Below are 19,561 nucleotides of genomic sequence, written 5' to 3'. Positions count from 1 at the left end.
ACTTGTTAGAGAAAACACCCGTGTTAACTGAACCAGGACCAGAGGGATGTGAATGGAGGGATGTGAATGGGACTTTACGCATAGTTTGGGGTGAATATGGAAATTCAATTTTTATGCACTGGAAACGGCAAGTGCGAGTTACTGTGATGATAATAAAAAGAAAAAGAAAAAAGAAAAAAGAAAAAGAAAATAGAATATAGCACTAGGGACCGAGGGTAGTGGCCTTGTTTCAGAAATCTTCTTAAAAAATAAGTAGCTTATTTCACTTTTTCAAATTTAAAAATAATGTAAATGAAAAATAATTTATTAATTTTTTTTGCACCGTATTAAAGATCTTGATGAGATCTATTAAATAAGATCCATATTGGTAGGAAAATTATTTGCATAAACACATTATTTTTGAGCTTGAAATTGCTTTCTTAAAAAATAAGTACTTATTTTACGTTTCGGAACGGGGCCTATTTGATAACTTTTTTGTTTCAATTTTTGATTTTTGTTTTTACTTTTAGAAAACTAATAAAAAAAACTTATTTGGTAGTAACAAGTTTCTACTTTTTGTTTTTTATAAAACTTTTTTAGAGTTTTTATATCCTATGAAAACTATTAAAAAAATGTTTTTCCTATTTTTTTTTTTTGAAAAGCACAATACATTAACTATTTTTTTAAAGCATAAATCTGTTTCTACTTATAGTTTTTAAAAATAAAAAATAAAAAATGTTACCAAACGCACCGTTGCCCGGCTCTGTGAAAATCTGTTTCTATTTTTAGTTTCTTAAGCATAAACCTTTTTCTCCGAACACTTTGTTTTAAAACAAAACATATTCGACTCATATCGGCCGTTGATTTGTAAGATTAATGGCAGAGGGTGGTACAGGCGGGTCGGACGGGGGAGTCGGACAGGGGATCTCGAGGCTGCCCCACAGTCCACAGACCTCTCCCTCTCCCTCTCTCTTTCTCCTCTCTCTCTCAATCTCTCTCTCAATGATGGAGTTAGTTCAGCGAGCATCATCATGCTATATACACACTGCCAAGTTCAGTAGTCCTCAGAAGAGCCGCCACTTGGCCAATTCAAGCTGCAAATCCCGAAAGAAGAAAAGCCAGACGAATACTACTAGTTCCAATTTTGCCAGAACCAAGTCGTTGGTTGTCAGAGCAAGCGATGAGGTCGACACGGCGGTGGTGTTGGATAAGCCCACACTGCGGCCGCCGCGGTTTCAAGTGTTTGATGGCTCTCCCGCGCCCTTCGGAGCCACCGCTCGAGACGGTGGAGTTAATTTCGCGGTTTTCTCCATGAATGCAGTGTCTGCCACCCTTTGCTTGATTACTCTCTCCGACTTGCAAGACGTATGAATATATCCTTGCTTTGCTTTGTTTAAAATAAAAAAAAACAAAAACGCCACAGGATAGGATAGGATTTCTTTTTAGGATTTCATTAATTCGCTTCTGTCCTAAATAAATTAGTCATCGTTATGTATTCATTGCAGAAAAGAGTGATTGAGCAGATCTCTCTTGATCCACTGACCAATAAAACTGGGGATGTTTGGCATGTATTTCTCAAGGGAGATTTTACGGGGATGGTATACGGCTACAAATTCGACGGAGACTTCTCTCCTCAAGGAGGACATTATTATGATTCTTCTCAGTTATTGTTGGATCCCTATGCTAAAGTTAGTGCCCGGCCCTGCATACCGTTTCCGTCCATAAAGTATACCTTGTTTCTTGTTAACTATCGTGTACACATAATAGTGGAACAAGATGGCCGGCCTTTTGTTATATTTAATCACTAATACTTTGGTGACCAACCTTTTGGGTACATTGTGATGTGCCACCAATGTATTGATGGAATGTGCCTCATTTTCATGTAGTCCACTACATTCTACCAATGCAATGATGACACATCACATGGTTACCAAGATGTGGTCACTATAACACTTTCCAGTGATTTGTATTTTGTTTTCAAGGGCAAGGAGAGCTGATTTTTCTAGTTATTTGATCCAGGCAGTTGTAAGCCGAGGGGAGTTTGGTGTTTTGGGACCTGAGGGTGATTGCTGGCCCCAGATGGCCTGCATGGTTCCTTCCCCTGATGCTCAGGTGCTTCATAAACTGTCTAGATGCCATACAGTTTATTCTAATAGCTGTTAATTGGTTTCCCCACTGCTCTGTATATTGTAGTACGGAGTACAAAAGATCACAACATTCTATGTCTCTAGAGGTGTCCTAGGACTTTGAAATTCCTCCTGTGTCCCGGAAAACATCAGCCTGTATTTGTTTAACTGCTTTCCTTGTTCAATGGGCTCTCATTCGGCAAAAACTTCCTGCATTTTCAGAATGTTTTCAGTTTTCTCTTTATTTTTGGGACCTGGAACTCCATTCTTTATATCGAGTGCTGGTCCAATATTATAATTGTTGAGATGCAAGCAGCAAGCTTCTCTTATTTCCTTCATATAAAACATATACACATTTGTTTGGAACTTGGGAGTTGCCTTTCATTCGGCTTTCTTGTGTTTGACTTAAGTTCAAGATAGCCCAACACAAGAAAATGGTGCTGTTTATTTCAATATAGCTTCTCTTTCTTCGGGAGAATTTACGTGTTCATCTTTTTTGGAACTCTCATTTGGTACTCTTTGCACTTTGCTTGCATGTTTCTCAGCTGGAGATTCTCGGTTGAACTGTTAATGACAAAGGTTCAAAGTGGCGTTCTTGTTAGTGTGCTAATATGCAGTTACATGTGGTGGTTGTAGTTTTCTGGGTTTCATCATATCTTGCCTGTAAGATTTTGGTTCATTTGTTCAAAGTTTTGGGGGGGGGGGGGGGGGGGAGAGTCTTGCTTTCGTTAGTGAATATCCTCTTGCACTCTAGGGATAAAAGCATCTTCGGATTTTGTTAACTTTGCACCATATTTACTTCCATTTTTGTACTGTTAACGTTCGTTCCTCTTCTGATTTGAAAATACTAATCTATTTCTTTAATTTCCAAGCAGCACTTATACGTTAGTGCGGATCTGACTAGTGATAGACCGATAGTCTTAAATTGGGTTTGTAAGAACGACTTAAAGCCATCTAGAAAAAGTTTGAAAATATGAAGCCCACTGTTAGGTTAATTGAGTCATGCTTACTTGATTGGACTCGTTCAAGCACTTCGGAAAAGCTTGGACTCATCTCAAAGTAGTAAAAAGAATTAACTATACCCAGGAGTGAAATCAGCAGTCTTCCATCAAAGATGGTTCGATCTAGGTTCACGGAAAGAGCATCATAATTAAGTGACACTTACGGGAAAAGGTGCTCCTCTGTTAGATGAGGTTGACATAACCAAGTTAAAAGAGAAATTGGTAATGCATTGAGAAACCTAACCAGTCCAAGGATTGCCAGATTTCCAAAGTAAAGAATAAGTAAGAATTTCTGGATGTATAGCATGAATGTATTCAACATGACTGTCTTTTCCTTTTGCCTTTTGTCTTCTTTTTCATTAGAATACGAATATAAAGTATATATGTATGTATCATTCTTATAGAATCTATGATAATTGTATCATCTTCGAACACTCTTTCTTGTAATTCTTTTTTATAACGTTGATCCATGGTTATCGTTTTTGTCGGTTCATGCTTTTCTTATTTGCTCCTTTTAGTTTGACTGGGAAGGCGATTTACCACTGAAACTTCCACAAAGAGATCTTGTAATATATGAATTGCACGTTCGTGGTTTCACAAGACATGATTCAAGCCGGACAGAATTTCCTGGTACATATGTTGGTGTAGTGGAGAAACTTGATCACTTGAAGGTGAATATTTGACTGGTCTTTTACTTACTTTAGAGGCCTTTCGCGGAAGTTTAGTTTTTTAATTTAAAAAAAGGGGACAACATTAGTACGTAAACAATCTCCCACCTATTTGTTTGGCTTTTATGTTGTGCAATACAACATTCCAACACCTCTTTTCTCTTGAGGGTTCGTTATCTCCTTATCAACCCTCATTAAGCATCTTGTTTTTAAATCGTTATAGAATACACAATTTTGGTCTTCAAAGCTCTTTATGGAGATCCATCCTCTTGGCACCTTACTTGCAGTATGCTTACATGATCCTGAAGGAGATAAATGTGTTTTTCCATCTTCTTGGGAAACTTTTTATTTATTTATTTATCAAACCACAAACATAACACTTGGGAAACTTTGGGTGATAAATGGTTACAGTTTTTGCCAAAGAAAAGAGCAGCTAAATCTTGAATTTTCAAAGTAGTTAGTATTTTCCTAGATTCAATTTGGTCAAGTAAATGCAAGAATAACTGTGATTCAGGGCTTACTGCAGCAAGGTACTGCACCAAAAGATTTTCCAAACATGGAAATGCTGCCTTCTAGATTATCTCCTTTCTTGTGCAGGAACTTGGTGTCAACTGTATAGAGTTAATGCCGTGTCACGAGTTCAACGAGTTAGAATACTACAGCTACAACTCTGTCCTGGGAGACTACAAGTATGGTTCTTTTGTGTTTCTCTTTCTCAGACTTATTTATTCTAATCATAGTTACAGAATATATGAACTAGTGAAATGGGAAGATAGCCATAGCTCCTGTTACTACTTTAGCTGTAACTAACTTTGCTACCAATTACCATAAGCTGTTAGTGTTGGGGTATCATTGGCCACCCCTGGTAGAATAAAGAAAAAGGGATGGGGAGGAGGTTCAGAGAAAAAACTTGCTTGAGTTTGCCGATTTTTGGAGTTAAATTCCTGGGATTCCAAGCAGTGGATCCTTCGTGTCTTTGCTGCATCACCATGCTAATAAGAAACTGTATTAGTTGGTTGATTTCTAATTTCTCAGATTGCTGTTGGTGGAAGTTTAAAAACCAATGCCTTCCTTCGGTTTGATGTCTGCGATTGCCCCATCTCAAATAGTTTGCAAGTTAGGACTGAGACCCCCCTTTTATTTGTTCCTTTCTCTTTCCTCCTCTCTTGTTTTCCTGATTTGTACTCTTCTTCTTTTATAAGTGCTCATAACATAGAGCATAGGCCATATTTAGTCATGTTTTGTTTGCTTGTTTTTCCGTTGTACATTGATTGCATACTTGCATGCCTTTGATGCTTTGGTATGCTTAATAAAGAGAAAAACTGCTGGCTCAACATTTCACACAGTACCTTTGTGTAGGATACAAGCTATGAGTACGAGTTGTCACAAATAATGGATTTCTTTTTTCCACATATAAAAAATGATATAAGCATTATGTTAATTTGTTTGAAGCTCAACTAAAATCACAAAAGAGCGAACTTGGGCATTGAAGTGATTTCAATTGGGGCATATGGACCCACGAATTGTTAAGTTCTTAGTTTTGATGAATTCACTTTTTATTATTATTATTATTATTATTATTATCTAGGCTTGGTAATATTGTTGATCTTTGGTATCTTATGTAGGGGTATTTTGGTAATTTTTTCATTTGGTGTATGGGCTGTAGGAGCCACCCGTGGATCATGCTATGAATCAATATGATGGCTCAATACTTATTACAGGTGGTGTGCAATAAAAGCCCAAGGCACAGTTAGGCGTGAGCTGTAGGCTTCTGTTTGGCCAATGTGTACATGCCTAGGCCCCTTTACGTGTGTACATGTCTTGGCCCAAGGTGTATAAAGTCCTATAATTGGGCGCTGGCTAATCCCGCCTAGCCGATTAGTCACCGACTAATCCCGCCTAGCCGTCTAATCTCGCCCAGACGCCTAGCCGATGAGTCTCCGACTAATCCCGCCTAGCGGCCGACTAATCGTCCTGGTGCCTAATTCAATGACTAGGCCTTTAGTCGAGGTAGCTGGGCACCACCTAGGCCGACTTTTAGAACAATGGCTTGGTGTTCTCAAGGCATTGGATTTAAAACAACCAAGAACGGTTGGAGCACTGGTCCAAATCAAGCTATCACAGAGTGCCCAACACTTCAGCTCTTATGTTCTGCACCAGTGGTTTCCCTTGCAATGTATGGGTGTTTCAAATGAGACAAACTGTTTGTATCCTTAGCAGCAGATCTAATGCCTTTGTTAGAAATTTTTAAATTTTGAGTTTCTCAAGCCACGCGGTGTCCTATTCCTAAACAAATTCCTCAAACAAATTTCATTTGCAAAATGAATCTTTGAGGTTTATTAGTCAAGTAGTTTGGGTCAGCTTCATGAGTGCTAGTTAGTATTGGTAACGGTTTGTGCCAAGTTCATTTGGTAACCTCCAAGTGGACTCTTGAAATTTCAATAACCAAACCAAACCAAAGAGCCCGAAGTCCCAGTCTATTGGAGTCAGCTACATTTTTGTCCTTTGAGCTCTGTCAAGTGCATCACATTCTGTGCTTTCTAACAAACCTAAATCCTTTCAAACTACCCCCTCGGCACTTTCAAACTACCCTCTCTGAAGTCAACCACTCCTCTTAATGCTACCCTCTACCGTTACCATATCAGTCCTCCTAACTACTGCATTTACCGATCTGCGATAGACATGTCCAAACCACCTTAATTTATTAGCTGTCATCTTATCTGCTATCGGTAGCCCTACCATCCCGCAAAGGTTTTCATTTCTAATTCTATATTACAAAGTCTTTAACACACATCAATCTTAACATTCTTATTTTAGCTACACACTATCTTACTCGCATGGTGTTTCTTACATGGCTGGACTCTTGAAATTCCAACGCCTTCTAAATAGTGGATTTGCTTCTAATTGATTTCTAGACATATACTTGCTTTTGATTATTAACCTATATTGCTATTTCCAAATTTTAGTGAAATTAATTTGATCAGAATTCGTAATTCCCCAAAATGATTTTTGGTGTCTTGAGGACATTCTTCGTGGTTTGGGATCTGCTAGAATGCTTACCTATTTTTCTTATTGGTCATGACAACATGCTTTTACTTATGATGTGGGATGTATTCACTGATGTAGAGGATCTGCATTTTGTTTTTCTTAAATTAATAATCAAAAGAGGATTCAAAAGCTTTATAGACATATAAAAGACTACGGAAGGGCTTTGTTGGCATTCCTATTTATCTCACAAACATGATTTCTTGTCCAGGATGAATTTTTGGGGTTATTCGACAATAAATTACTTTTCCCCAATGATAAGATATTCATCTGCTGGCAATCTTGATTGTGGCCATGGTGCAATAAATGAATTCAAGCTTCTTGTTAAGGAAGCACACAAACGAGAAATTGAGGTGACTTCTTGTCTCAACATAATATCCAATCCTTTGGTCCATTTTCTTTCTAATCTTTATTTAACAGGTGATCATGGACGTTGTTTTCAATCACACTGCTGAAGGGAATGAGAAAGGTCCCACCTTGTCATTTAAAGGCGTTGATAACAGTGTCTTCTATATGCTTGCACCCAAGGTATACCTTCAGAATTCCGAACCCCACCCCCCCCCCCCCCCGCCTTTGCTATTTATCTCAAAGACGAATCCAAAAGTTTCTATTCAATGACTTTGTGTTTCCATTGCCTTTAAGTTTGCAAAAATATGACTGGTGTATCTCCTTTGTAATTAGTTTTAAGTGTTGGAAGGGGGTCTGTTTTTATTAGTGAAATTAATATATATTGTTTGCTGAAAGTTTCTTAGGCCCCTTGAGGGCTAAAGGAAATAAACTTCGTATATTTGACCTTTTGCATTTTGATTGCCTTGAAAATTCATGTCAATATGATGGTTATTATCTCAATAAGCCAGGTGAAGTTTAATGAGAATCTTGACTTCTCTTCTGGTTAGTGTCTGACCTTTTAGCCTTTCCTGTGACAAACAAAAGAAAACTGCTATTTTTTGTACCACGACCTAGAGTTGGGAAGCAATGACTAAAAGCTTGGTTGTTAGTGTCGTTATATTTTGATGTGGCTTCTTTGGACCAAATTGCACTTTCAAAGTTTCAGAGTAACCGGTTCATAAACCAAAGAATTCCGTCTATCAATTCTGAGTTCTCGCTTAGCCTCGATTCTCATCCTGGATCTATTCATGCCAATCTTTTTTGTATACCTGGGGTACAAAATCTATTTCACCTAGCTTGATTCAGATTGTGGATTCTTTACACAGGTGACTTTGGGGGCTTTTTGTTGTTTAGTTTTTTCTTCGTTGTCTAGGCTACACGAGGTTAGCCTCGTACATGTGTTGCATCCCCTTGGATATACCAAACTCAACCAAACGAAGCCTTGTGTTCCAATCAATTGGGGTCGGCTACATGAATCCTGTTTTTCCATTGAGGTCTGTCTAGGGCTACCTCTTCACTTAGATTTAATAAGCCCAAGCCTAGTAGCACGAAGCAGGGGCAGAAGCGGGAACGGGTGCTGGGGAGCGGAGGCACCTAGAAGCTCCTAAGGTTGGGAGTGCCTAAGGAGTGTATATACATTATATAAAAATATGTACATAAAATATCTTTAAATACTTAACCATTAAAGGAAAAGTGATAGTTATTGAAAAGTTTTCAAATCTTAAAAGTGTAATTATTGGAAGTTGTATATTCTCAATTTGCAAAACTTCTTGACTAATTTGATTCTCATATTCTTATTTCCATAACTACCTTAATGGCCGATAAGCTTCCATCTTAGTAAGGAGCGAGCTCTCGTCAAGCTCCCATCTTGGGAGCGTTGATTCGAGCTCCCGTCTAGGGAGCACACCCATTTTAGAAGGATCCTGCTACTAAGAGCCCAAGTCCTTCAGTATCATGGTACCCAAAGTCAGTTTAGGTCTTCCTCTTCCCCTAGCTCGATTATCCACTACTACTATCATGTCACTCTTCTTGACTACTGCGTCTGGTTCTGCGGTAAATATGTCCAAACCACCTTAATCTATTTTTTCTCAACTTATCGTGTATAGGTACAAGTGTACAACTCCTACCGTCTCACGAATTGTTTTGTTTCTAATTCTATCACTCCTAGTCTTACCACACATCCACCTCAACATTCTCATTTCAGTTACACTCATCTGACTCACTTGTTGCTTCTTTATAGGCCAACACTTCGTCCCGTATAACATTGCTGATCGGATAGCAGTTCTGGATATGTCCCTCATATTTACTGATTTGCCCAATTACCTATCAGGAAATGTTTTATGGTTTCTGATCCGTGTTTAGACAACATATAAGAGTATTCTGGATTCAAGAACAGAAGCTGATATTTTGTTTCTGGAATGTGATCTCAAAGTTGCAACTCTTGAGAGGTAACTCTTAGTTTTATGGTTTTGCAGGGAGAGTTCTACAATTATTCAGGTTGTGGAAACACCTTCAACTGCAACCATCCCGTTGTACGCCAATTTATATTGGACTGCTTGAGGTAGATTTACCATGTAGCTAAGCATAGTCATTTTTGCCTTTTGTTATAAGCATATTGTGAATTTTAGTGTTGCTTATCTTGGGAAAAATATCAAACAAGTCGTATGTGAAAGTAGTGATTTTGTGCTAGTCTTTAAGTTTTGATTTGTGACCTTGTTCGTGGAAGGATCTTAGCTGAGGCTCAGGAATCATTTGCTAGTGCTGAAATTTCGTCAAGTAACTAAATGATCATCTGAATTTATTGATCGAAAATGGATCTGTCACCACTTTTCATTGAAGATCAGCCTTTTCTTGTTTAGTCTTTCAAGTTTTGCAACTTTGTCTAAGTCAATATGTTTGTGAACCCAGATGTTATTGGATTTGTAATAATAGCTCGCAATTCTTTGGTAACTGAGTTTATGGGTCCTGCCCCGAGCTGAATCAGAGCAGGAATATTCATTTCTTTGAGCTGAGCAAAGCTCTAAAGCAAAATTTAACCTCACCTCAGCTCATTTTTAAGTTGTTCCTTTTGGTGTGGTCTTTCTTTTCGTTTATCTCCATAACTATTGAAGCTATCTACTTATTAAGGAGAATGGTAGAAAAACATAGAGCAAAGAAGAAGGATCTCCATACGGTTTTCATAGACTTAGAAAAGGCTTATGATAGGGTGCCTAGAGACATCATATGGTGGGTTCTGGAGAGAAAGGGAGTGACCAAAGGGTATATCGAGGTGATTAGAGACATGTACGAAGGTGCCGTCACTACCATTCGATCACCAGTAGGGGAAACGAGTGAATTCCCAATCACTGTAGGATTGCATCAAGGGTCAGCCCTGAGCCCGTACCTTTTTGCCTTAGTTATGGATGAATTGACTAGACAATATCAGGAGGATATCCCATGGTGTATGATGTTTGCAGATGACATTGTCCTCGTAGATGAGACCGCTAGAGGTGTTAATACGAAACTAGAAATTTGGAGGGAAGCATTAGAATCAAAGGGTTTTCGAATAAGTAGGAGTAAACCTTGAGTATATGGAGTGCAAGTTTAGTGGTACCAACAGTGTGCACGAAGAAAGAGTGATGATCCAAGACCAGGAGATACCTAAAAGTGATCATTTTAGATACTTAGGATCACTCATTAGTAGATATGGAGAGATTGCCGATGATGTGACCCATAGTATTCAAGTGGGGTGGCTCAAGTGGAGGAGCGCTACTGGTGTACTGTATGACAAGAGGGTACCCATAAAATTGAAGGGAAAATTTTATAGAACTACCATTAGACTAGCGATGCTTTACGGGACAAAATGCTGGCCTATTAAGAAACAACAGGTGAACAAGATGAGTGTAGTAGAAATGAGAATGTTGAGGTAGATGTGTGGTAAGACTAGAAGAGACAGGATTAGAAATGAAACGATTCGTGAGATGGTAGGTGTAGCACCCATAGAAGAGAAGTTGAGGGAAAATAGGCTAAGATGGTTTGGGCATGTCTACCGTAGACCAGGAGATGCAGTAGTTAAGAGAGCAGATATAATAGCTTTGGGTAGCAATGCTACGGGGAGGGGTAGACCGAAATTGATATTAGATGCTGTGGTACACAACGATATGCGTATAGTAGGTTTGTGTGAACAAATGGCTCTTGACAGAGCTCAATGGAGGAAAAGGATTCATGTAGCCAACCCCAAGTGATTGGGACTTAAGGCTCGGTTTGGTTTGGTTGGTATGTTGTTGACAATTACATCTTGTTGTATGCCTTTAAGTTAGTACTGAAAAAATTTGTCCATGTTTGATGATGCTACTTCTTGTTATTCTTTCTTTCATTCATTCTTTTCCCCCGGTTATCAGTTTTCTTTTGCTTTCAATTGAGGGAAAAGATTGATTGCTCAATGTCGTCAACCCCCCACCCCTCTAAAAATCATCTACTTTTAACCTTTGGTTTGTTTGCTGAATGGAATTGAAAGTCTTTGGTTTACTTTTCTAAAACAGATATTGGGTTACAGAAATGCATGTGGATGGCTTTCGCTTTGATCTTGCTTCTATCCTGACGAGGGGTAGTAGGTTGTGTGCTATGCCATTTGTTTCAATTTCGTCCTTAAGTTTTTGCCAAAGATCATCCTTCATTTGGTTTTTCTCTTTCTGGTTGTTCCCCAGTCTATGGGATGCAGTTAATGTTTATGGCAATCCAATAGAAGGTGACTTGCTGACAACCGGCACTCCTCTCAGCAACCCGCCATTAATTGATATGATTAGCAATGATCCAGTACTTCACGGAGTCAAGGTAATTACTGTTGGCTCTTTCTTTATTCTCATTAGGGAAGTTCGGCCTTTAGTAACATGCCTACCTATCTCAGTCAGTGGAGGAAAGTAGAATAAGTGTTTCCCACTTCTTTTCCAAGTAAAATTTTAGTATCAGCGATATCTTCCCATCCATGTGGAGGCAAATAGAATGAGGTACAAAAGGTATTTGGGGTTCAAGTCTCTTCGTCTACATTTGTTTCTTGCTGCATTCTTCGTCTCTTGCTGCTGTCTTCTTCTCTATGTTCGTGGATGATTTTCATAGAGAGCTTAAGCTTTTGGGATTATCATGATTAATTAAGTGCTAGCACTAGAATTGTTTGCCAATTTCAGGACTTATTCCTTACATTAGGTAGTAACCCATGCCATCGTTGTGGAGAGAGTACATTTGTCAGCCTTGAAGTCTTTGAGCACTTGAAGACTCATGGGAGGAGCACTGCAGAGTTCTCTTTCACCTTCAACAAGATAAAGGGCTAACCTCCCTCAGTTTTGTTAACTAGGTCGACCAACATATGGGGCTTGGTTGACCAAAGAACGGTCCTTTTTTTTTTTGCTAAGGACCAAAGCAAGGTCCTGCATGCTATTGAAGCATCCTACATTTTGTCAACCAACACGGTTTGGTTGGCCAAAGTGGAAAGTCTTTAGACCCATTGACATATATAAGCAGTGACTATGACTGTGGGGCGTGGGCCCTTATTTGGCCAAATTAGTCTGATGAAGCTTGGTGAGAGATGTTGGGTTCCTTAGTGAATTATCTCATCAAATTAGTACATTACATGATACTCGCATCTGTGCTGTCTTCTTCTATTTTCATTAATAACTTGCATTTCATTTTGTGTCGTTTATTTCAAAATGGATGGACTTAATTTTTGGGTTCCTTAGTCAATTATCTCATCAAATTAGTACATTACATGATACTCGCATCTGTGCTGGCTTCTTCTATTTTCATTAATAACTTGCATTTCATTTTGTGTTGTTTATTTCAAAATGGATGGACTTAATTTTCAGTCTACTTTCAAACAGCTTTTAGCTGAGGCATGGGATTGTGGCCTTTACCAAGTTGGCCGGTTTCCACACTGGGGCATCTGGTCTGAATGGAATGGGAAGGTCTGTACGAATATAGCCTGTTGATCATGTTTTGTTGTTCTCATGTTAGGTTAATGTTCGACAAAAACGGTATGTTCAACTCGACAGAAAAGAAGGCAATAAAAGTATCCATCCTATTTTGCGCTCTCTATTGAAGCAAATAGATTACCTCTCAGTCAATACTAGAGCCAGAAAAACTTAATCAGAAACTCACGTCAGTAAATTATCTGCCTCACAATTCCTTATTATTTAGTTGTAGTTATGATCTACACATGGAGATCCTGGACTCAAGCACCAATATTCATGTGCTCATGATTGGTAGATAATAAACCTAGTGATGAGAAAAATGCAACGGAAAGGAGACTAAAAAGCTGTAGAAGTATGTAGATCTCATTTTGCTCTCTCTCTCTCTCTCTCTCTCTCTCTCTCTCTCCCCAAGCAAAAGAGATTATCACCCAGTCAATCTCTCTCTCTCTCCCCAAGCAAAAGAGATTATCACCCAGTCAATACTAAAACTAGAGCTGGCAAAACTTTGATCACACAATCGGACGTCAGTGAATTTTCTGCTCTTAAGAAAGATGTTTGACCGTAAAGGCTTTCTTATCCTGTCATTGCATCTTCCTGTCTACCTCTTCTTCCCCCCCTTCCATGTTTCTTCTACTTTCTCTTTTTTTCTTCTTTCATCAAATTCAACACTCAAACTAATAGTATTTCTTATCAATTTCAGTATCGTGACACAGTAAGGCAGTTTATCAAGGGTACAGATGGATTCGCTGGGGCTTTTGCTGAATGCCTTTGCGGGAGCCCCAATTTGTACCAGGTTAATACTCTTTCTTCACTTGTCTGTCTAATTCTCATTTTGAAACGCATTCTGTTGACTATTTTTGACTACTTAGGTTAAAAAGGATTCCATTTGTTGATTGTGGTTGCATCTTTCCACCGTTCTCTCTTTATTTTTAACTCAACAAAATGTTCTCTGGAGCTCTCTGTTTTCGAGTTCGATGTTATATCTGGAATTCTGTGCTTTAAGGTATTTTCTGTTGTACTTCTTTCCGTAGTCTTTCTTATTGGAATTGTTTATTTCCGCTAATATGCTAGGTAGGCGGAAGGAAACCGTGGAACAGTATAAATTTTGTATGCGCACATGATGGTTTTACTCTGGCGGATTTAGTGATGTATAACGACAAACATAACTTGGCCAATGGTGAAGACAACAATGATGGCGAGAATCATAACAATAGCTGGAATTGCGGACAGGTAAATTTTAATAGGTATGTGTGGGTGTTTTCTTTATTCATTTTTCATTTTATTGTCCTATTTTATACAAAGAACTCGGTGGCTATATATCAAGTCACACAGTAAATATCATATATGTGTATTCGTATTTGATATTCCTTTGCAAGTAGAAACACTAGGATGGAGTAGAAACCCTAGTATGAAGTTAAATGTATTACTCAGGGTATTTAATCGAAATGTGCTGTAAAGGATGTAGTAGATACTTTAAGTATTAAATTAAGGTTGTTTAATAGCATAGAGAAGGGTATTCATGTTAGTAGCTCCCTATGTAAGTAAACACAAAATCTTCAAAGTAAATGAAGTGTCACGCTTGGACACCTGGACAAAGGTGTAGAATGCGTTTGATAATCGATACTACCGACCTCACAGATTGTGCACAAGTAGGATTATGTTCATATGTTGTTGCATTTGTAGTTTTGGGCCATCTTGTAATTTTTTTTCCCCATTGCATCACTCTTGTGGATAAAAATACCATTTTATACGCATAGGGAAAATCCACATACCCTTCAATTAGAGGTTTGATGGATCCGACGCCTAGATTAGCTTCAAAGATTTGACAATTAATAGGCAGCCACCAAGAATTGATGTAACATTCTGAAAGTTGATTCAGTTGGAGTTCCCAGGCATAATTTCTAAGTATGGACTAAAGATTCTCAAACGGGATTCAGAGTTCAACTGGTACATTTTTCTGATTGATCTAGTGATTACTAGGAGGGAGAGTTCTCCAGCATCTCCGTAAAGAAATTGAGGAAGCGACAAATGCGGAATTTCTTCCTCTGCCTTATGGTATCCCAAGTAAGATTTTATTCATTATGTTTGCTAGCAGCTGTTACTCACCCGAAGGACTTATTAGCACCCCTTTAAGCCAGTTCATATATGATTAGTTGCTTGTTTTTTCCCTACTTTTTTCGAGTCGTAAAACCATCTTACTTGATAATTCTGCAATTGCTTCCTAATACATAATGTGACATGCAAAAGTTTCTGTTATTGTTGTATATCACCGGAACTTTTATTGAAAAAAATAATAAGTTTCATTTTGGCAAGTCAGATCCGACCACAAATGGAGTAATATGCGTATACAACAGGGCACATAACAGAGGATAAAAAAAAAAACGGGGCACATAACGGGGCAAGCTGCCAATTCTTCCTCCTCTGCCTCTCAGCCCGAGCTGCCCAGCACTCTTGCTCCATCTTCTTGAACCCAAACAACGCGAAAAGCAACTAAAAAAACATTGAAAAGTGGATGAAAATATGGGATTTAAACTTCCCATCACTTTTACCCCTGAACACCTGTTAACTAGGAACTTCCGCGTCTGGGTATGATTCTCAATTGATCAGATCTTGCTGAATTCGGTCAGCCGGCTACCCACATGAAAAAGGTAATCATAATGTAGGCCCATTTTGATCATATGCTCCTCCATGGAAACTCTCTTCATGAGCTGCCCATCAAAGTCTGGGGAAAGGATGAGATGTCGAATCTACCACTCCTCTACCCCCTCCATCTGATATTGTGTTTCCTTACTCCAACCCGCGCAAGGCCAGCCAATAAGGGCAAGTCCCTAAAAGTTGACCAACTACCAATCTTCCAGTGGCCTCCTAAGCTAATATCCCAACACACACAATCTCCCTGGCTCACCAAGTTCTGAAGCCTCCTTATCCACAGCTAGCCAAAAGATGACCAGAAAAGCTCTCGCTAGCATCTTATTGTGGAGATGGACTTGATTCACTTATTTCTTGAAGGCTTCCTTCAAGTGAAATACTGGAGTATTACTTAATTGGGCCACTCAAAAAGTCTACATCAGTAAAACGAAAGGATGATATTTTTTGATAATGGTTGAAATTTTTGGATGTAAACTATTGGCATTGTTATTTCATCATTAATTAGCGGCAATAGTTACTGTTTTCGGTAAGCAACAGAAAATGGTACCCTCGGTAATTTTATTGCTTTCTTATTTTGAGTTTTATTTTTTAAGAAACAGGTTCCATAATGGGCTCCACTTTAGTGATGTAGTTCTTGTGGGCCATGCACCTCAAATTTTCCATCCTGATTCCCGTCCGCACATTCGAGTTGCGGTGACACCCAATGCCATCCGTTTCCCTTCTCCAACACAATATGATGGTACTTCTATAAATGTACACCTTAGTAAATACCAGGGCCAGGGGTTTCTCTTCCTTTTCTTCTTTCCTTGGCTTTCTATTAGACCATTTTTGTAGTTTTGTTGTCCTTTTGTTGTAATCCCTTATGCTCTTCGTGGCTCGCATATGCTTGCGTTCGGATCTTTATCTTGTTTTGCCTTTTCTTCTTTATTTTTCCCTTCTACCTAGTGAACTTTGCTGGAAGCTATGCCCATAGAAAACTTAGGTGCTTTGCATTGGCATCTTTCGCAACGCGTCATTAATGCAACAATCTTATTAAGATTGGAAGAAAGTCAAGAGCATAAATAGGCAATAAAAGCGTCTTACGCTAGCACTACGTATGCGAAAAAGGGAGAATCAAATTTGTGTTCTGTTATTGTTCATTGAACAGTTACTGACATGATCTTTTCAGATGAAAGAAAAGAAAGAAGTCAAAGGACCAATCCTTTTATTCATTGTAACTTTTATCAATCCCATGTAAGAAGTCAAACCCAGTGAGAATTCCAGGATTCGAATCAGTTCAAGACTTCGGTTCTCAGTTCACGACTTGGTTTTGTTCCTCATCTTTAGCAAGCCCGCCTCAGCTTAGTACCCCAACCTGCTCATATCATTTAGTGTTGATGCCTCTATTAGCAGCTTTTGTAAATTCACAGTTAATCCTCCTAATAATGTTCTTATTCAGTTTTTCTGCGTTGTTGTGGTTGACTTCTGTGGATCTTCTGCTTAGTAGGTTTATTATTTTTGCTGAGTTGTTCTGCGTAGGTTAGGAGTATCCTCGTGTTTTGGTACTATATGTTTCTTTTCTGACTTACTATTGTTTCTTATCAGGGTGTCCCTATGATATATATGGGTGATGAATACGGTCACACGAAAGGGGGGAACAATAACACATATTGCCATGATAACTATGTAATCTGCTCCTTGCTCTTCTTTTCTAAACACCTGTTCCCATCGTTGATTCTGTTTGCTAATTACATATTTGCATGCAGATTAACTACTTTCGATGGGATAAGAAAGAAGAGGCCTCACCTGACTTCTTCAGATTTTGCTGCCTTATGACACAGCTCCGCCGGTAACCTCCCTTTCCTGATAGCTTTGTCCTTGTGCTTTTCCTTTCTGATGGAACTTTTTCAGCTCCCTAATGTGCTAAGATCATTAACAGTGAAAGTGAGTCACTTGGCTTGAATGACTTCCCAACAGCAGAGAGGTTACAGTGGCATGGTCATTCTCCTGGGACGCCTGATTGGTCTGAAGCAAGCCGGTTTGTGGCATTTACACTGGTATCTCATCGCACTGAATTTCCTTTGCATAATCATTTCACTGCTCTTGTTTATTTGGGAGCGCGTTTCTATGGTTTGCACATTATCATTTAAGTATTAATAAGCACACTTGACGGCAACTTACCCAAAAAAAAGAAGCACACTTGACAGCATTGCCTCAAATAAATTGAAGTCTTCATGTTTTGATTTGATTCAACAGCTTGAAATACTTGCTTTTCATTAAATAGTTTCACTCATTGGTGGAGGCATTTTCCACTTTTTAAAGCTATTTTGAGATTTTGCAAGCCGAAAATAAAAAGTAAAGATTCAGTATTTCCCTAGTTGGATTTCTGTTGAAGATCTTCCTTGAATTGACCTTCTGTACAAATACCAAAATGCAGATCGACTCTGTGAAGGGAGCTCTATACATTGCCTTCAACACCAGCCATTTACCCGTTACCATTTCATTGCCAGAATGGCCCGGTTACAGGTGGGAGCCGTTGGTGGACACCAGCAAACCTGCACCATTCGATTTCCTAACGGATGACCTCCCTGAAAGAGACACAGCAATCAAACAATATGCACATTTTCTTGATGCCAATCTGTACCCCATGCTTAGTTATTCTTCCATTATTTTGTTACTCTCCCCTGACAATGATGCTTAGTTCAAGTCCCAATTACACCCTAATAAGTTCCTCAAATGATGGCATTTTGTTATTTATAGAAATGATAGCCTCCCTCTAATTTTTTTCCCTTCACGCAGAGCTGTTTCTAGTGGGAGAGTGGTAGTCAACAGTTTTTCATTTTTTTGGTGGAAGTATTGCACAGTTTCACTTGCTCACAACTCTTAAACCAGAAAATAATTACTACTCAAAATCTGGAGAGGTCTTTTCACTAACTTTCTTCATCGTGTTGGGTTACTGAACGTTAGAACTACAGAAAATTAGTGAAAAGTCCATAAAAATGAGTTTCATACAGAAGAAACATCCGACTTAAAAAGATATTGTATTAATGTGACAGATGAATTGCTTCCCCAAAATTGGCAGAGTACTTTTTTAGAAATTTGCTTTTGCCCATCGGCCAAATGAATGAGGAGAGTCCCTACTGCTAGTGAAAGTCTCTCATGTAATATATCTCCCTCTTCCGTTTAGGACCGAATCATCATCATGGTCGCAGCATCACAACATATTTGAGCAGGAAACTATCAATCCACTCTCTTTCAGTCAATAAAATACTCCTATAAAATCCTTTAAATCTACTTTTTGATTATTAAATAGTAGTATTTTGGTCCTACGAAGATTTGAAGGATGTTGGGTTGGAGATGGTCTTAGCACACCCATTTCCTCTAAATCGCCAACAAGAATGTTACTATTGGGTTGGGTTCTTTTAGATTGGAACCCCAAACTTGATCAAAAATCGGAAAAGAACTACAGAGCAAGAGGAAAAACAAGACTTGATAGGGTCTAACCCCAACAGCTCCCCATTATTTTCCTCTGTACTTATTCTCGCTTGTATCGATCCACGGACTAATTTATAAGCGGCAACCGCTTAATTTGATTTGCTTTTTATATTCTTCCTAAGATTATCATACGAAAAAAATTGATAAATGGATCATCCTGACAATCGTTTAGTGGGCCATTGATAAGATCCAAGTGAAGTAGAAGTGAACAATAAAAATTCTAGATTCATTTTCACATTGAAAAGAATTATGAATACATTACAAAGAGGTACATATCCTGCATATATATTGCTTTGAGACTGGTTTCGGGTCATAAAACAATGTTCGTTTTGGTATTTGAATTTTGGGTAATGAGTGGAGAAAGACAGAAAGTGAAATGATTGGATACCGTGCACAGAGAGAGAATCCAAAATTCCCAAACAAACACGGTCAAATGATCAAAGTTACTTGTTTTGTTTAAAATATATATTTTTATTTTTTCCCTTATAAAAAAATAGCTTATTTTAATATCGGTAAATGCTTTTACAAAACATCCAATTTTGTTCATAAATTCATGCATGAATTCTGAAGTAAAATACTCCTTTTGCCCTAATTTATTTAAGGGTAGTCCTATGGTACACACCCTTTATTAGGGGGTGTACCATACGCACCATGATTTTAAACTCTTGGATTTAAAAGTGAATAATCCGGACCACTCATTTATTAAATCAATTAATAAAATGAAAAAATGGCTTAGCAGGTAATAAGTTATTCTCTCTTCCTTGACTCTCTCTCCTCTCCCTTATTTG

At 38.4% G+C, this 19,561-nt stretch overlaps 1 protein-coding gene across 3 annotated transcripts; it reads left to right on the top strand.

Moving 5' to 3' along the window:
* Positions 1-834: 834 nt before the first annotated feature.
* LOC131320935 (isoamylase 1, chloroplastic) lies at positions 835-18,072 on the top strand. Of its 3 annotated transcripts, none has more exons than XM_058351857.1 (18): positions 835-1,344; positions 1,485-1,667; positions 1,999-2,091; positions 3,625-3,777; positions 4,372-4,463; positions 7,031-7,172; positions 7,240-7,347; positions 9,183-9,268; positions 11,229-11,300; positions 11,394-11,520; positions 12,561-12,644; positions 13,351-13,443; positions 13,722-13,880; positions 14,631-14,714; positions 16,884-16,964; positions 17,045-17,127; positions 17,218-17,335; positions 17,716-18,072. In XM_058351857.1, exons 1-18 carry the CDS (start codon positions 856-858, stop codon positions 17,977-17,979), a joined length of 2,511 nt encoding a protein of 836 aa, XP_058207840.1. In that variant the 5' UTR covers positions 835-855; the 3' UTR covers positions 17,980-18,072. The 3 variants fall into 3 exon arrangements, with proteins under 3 accessions (XP_058207840.1, XP_058207839.1, XP_058207841.1); XM_058351856.1 differs by having other exon boundaries at positions 841-1,344; positions 12,546-12,644; XM_058351858.1 differs by lacking the exon at positions 12,561-12,644 and having other exon boundaries at positions 841-1,344.
* Positions 18,073-19,561: the final 1,489 nt, after the last annotated feature.

The sequence above is a fragment of the Rhododendron vialii genome, chromosome 3a, assembly GCF_030253575.1.
Source record: "Rhododendron vialii isolate Sample 1 chromosome 3a, ASM3025357v1".
Classification (NCBI taxonomy): Eukaryota; Viridiplantae; Streptophyta; class Magnoliopsida; order Ericales; family Ericaceae; genus Rhododendron; species Rhododendron vialii.
This window is presented reverse-complemented; position numbering and strand designations above follow the sequence as displayed.